The 1,259-nt window shown below is 50.8% G+C and overlaps 1 protein-coding gene across 1 annotated transcript; it reads right to left on the bottom strand.

The window, feature by feature from the left end:
* Positions 1-251: 251 nt before the first annotated feature.
* On the bottom strand, positions 252-969 carry CLDN17 (claudin 17). Its single transcript, XM_003797083.2, has one exon. It carries the CDS (start codon positions 937-939, stop codon positions 265-267), a length of 675 nt encoding a protein of 224 aa, XP_003797131.1. The 5' UTR covers positions 940-969; the 3' UTR covers positions 252-264.
* Positions 970-1,259: the final 290 nt, after the last annotated feature.

The following is a 1,259-nucleotide window of genomic DNA, read 5'->3' as shown; positions in this document are numbered from 1 at the left end:
ATTGTACATCTGCTGGCGGTTGCAAGCACACGTGATTTTGACTGTGCAAATTGGAATGGGGAATAAGTCCGATAGTAAATGCATTTAATACACAGGGGGTCAGAATGTTCGAGTAAGTCTGACTTGCTACCTTAGGTAACAAACTGAAATTTTCATCTCAATTTAGATCCGGTCATAAAGCCAGTTCTCCTGCCCAATGTACTTACAGTTTCTGGAAGGGGTTACTTCCAGAGCTTACTCCGCAGTTGGAGCAGAGAGCGGGTGTTAGACGTAGCTGGTGGAGGTCTTACTGAGCCCGGTCCCGTTCCTCCGCGGATCCGTGCGCCGCACACAGTAGTCAGGGGCTGGGTATCTGTGTCTTTGCTTCTTCCTGTTGCAGCAGCAGAACCCGCAGAGCAGCCCCCCTCCGATGAAGAGCACGGCAACACTGGCCCAGCCGAGGAACAGTGCGGCTCCCAGCTCTCTCTTTTGACCGACATGGACGGCTGGGTCGTAGAAATCCCTGATGATGATGTTGGCTGTCCAGCACACTGGAATCAGGACGAAGATGCCCGTCAGGATGAAGAGGACTCCCGAAGTCCCCAGAAGGTAGGCTTTGACTCTCTGGTTGGAGCCCGTGCACTGGACCTGCTTCATGCCGCAGATGCCAATAAGTAGTGCGATCAAGGAGAGAGCGACGGCCACACACATGAGTGCCCGGGCTGCTTCCAGGACAGGCGGCAGCGCCAGCAAGGAACTGTAGAACTTGCACTGCAGCCTGACCTTGGCTTGTCGGATACAGTTCATCCACAGCCCTTCCCAGAGCCTTTCAAAGACAATAATGTTGCTGCCAACAAAAGCTGATACTCTCCACTGAGGCAGAAGGGTTGTGGCAAGCGTCCCCACCACACCGAGGAACCCAAGAACCAACCCAGCAATTTGCAGGGGATAAAATGCCATTGCCTTTCCTCTGAAGACTGGTCCAGTCTGGAATGGCAGAAGATGCTCACTCTGCAGATTGTGGACGGCTGAGTCTAGAGCAATCTCGGATGATGTTCACCTTAGCTGCGGCCCGTAACATTTTAATCCAAACAGCAACAGCACCTGAACTTGGCCTAACTAGAAGTACCTGTTGTAAACACATGCGGCCTTTGTACACACACACACTCATTTCTGTATGAATTATTTACTAGTCATATATAATTGTTTCCCAGCCAATAAGAAAGTAGCCAGAGGTGTGTCCAGAAATACTGCATGTTCAACTTCAGTATTTCTCATAT

Source organism: Otolemur garnettii, unplaced genomic scaffold (genome assembly GCF_000181295.1).
Source record: "Otolemur garnettii isolate 467f Iridium unplaced genomic scaffold, OtoGar3 scaffold00111, whole genome shotgun sequence".
Taxonomy (NCBI): Eukaryota; Metazoa; Chordata; class Mammalia; order Primates; family Galagidae; genus Otolemur; species Otolemur garnettii.
This window is presented reverse-complemented; position numbering and strand designations above follow the sequence as displayed.